The sequence below is a fragment of the Eimeria mitis genome, genomic scaffold (assembly GCF_000499745.2).
Source record: "Eimeria mitis Houghton genomic scaffold, Emh_scaff2928, whole genome shotgun sequence".
In the NCBI taxonomy this organism is placed as follows: Eukaryota; Apicomplexa; class Conoidasida; order Eucoccidiorida; family Eimeriidae; genus Eimeria; species Eimeria mitis.
Window position 1 is genome coordinate 3,392 of NW_013571269.1, and position 246 is coordinate 3,637.

At 60.2% G+C, this 246-nt stretch overlaps 1 protein-coding gene across 1 annotated transcript in view; it reads left to right on the forward strand.

Annotated features, from left to right (window-relative positions):
* The window catches only part of EMH_0060380 (zinc finger (CCCH type) protein, putative), a gene marked incomplete at both ends in the record, with an annotated part of 3,983 nt that overhangs the window by 815 nt on the left and 2,922 nt on the right, over nt 1-246 (forward strand). Inside the window, one exon of the mRNA XM_013497788.1 lies at nt 1-243. Coding sequence (XP_013353242.1) covers nt 1-243 — 243 coding nt within the window. The remainder of the gene's footprint in view (nt 244-246) is intronic.

Here is a 246-nt window from a genome sequence, read left to right on the forward strand (position 1 = left end):
GGCTCAGCAGCAGCAGCATCTGCTGCTGCTGCAGCAGCAAGAGATGCAGCAGCAACATATACAACATCTTCATCAGCAGCAGCAGCAGCAACTGCAGCAGCAGCAGCACCAGCATCAGCTGCTCCTCACCAGCTCCGTGGATCGCAGCCCCGCTGCTGCTACTGCAGCACTAGGCGGTATATACAGCACGCAGCAGCAGCAGCACCAGCAGCAGCAGCAGCAGCAGCAGCAGCAGCAGCAGCAGCA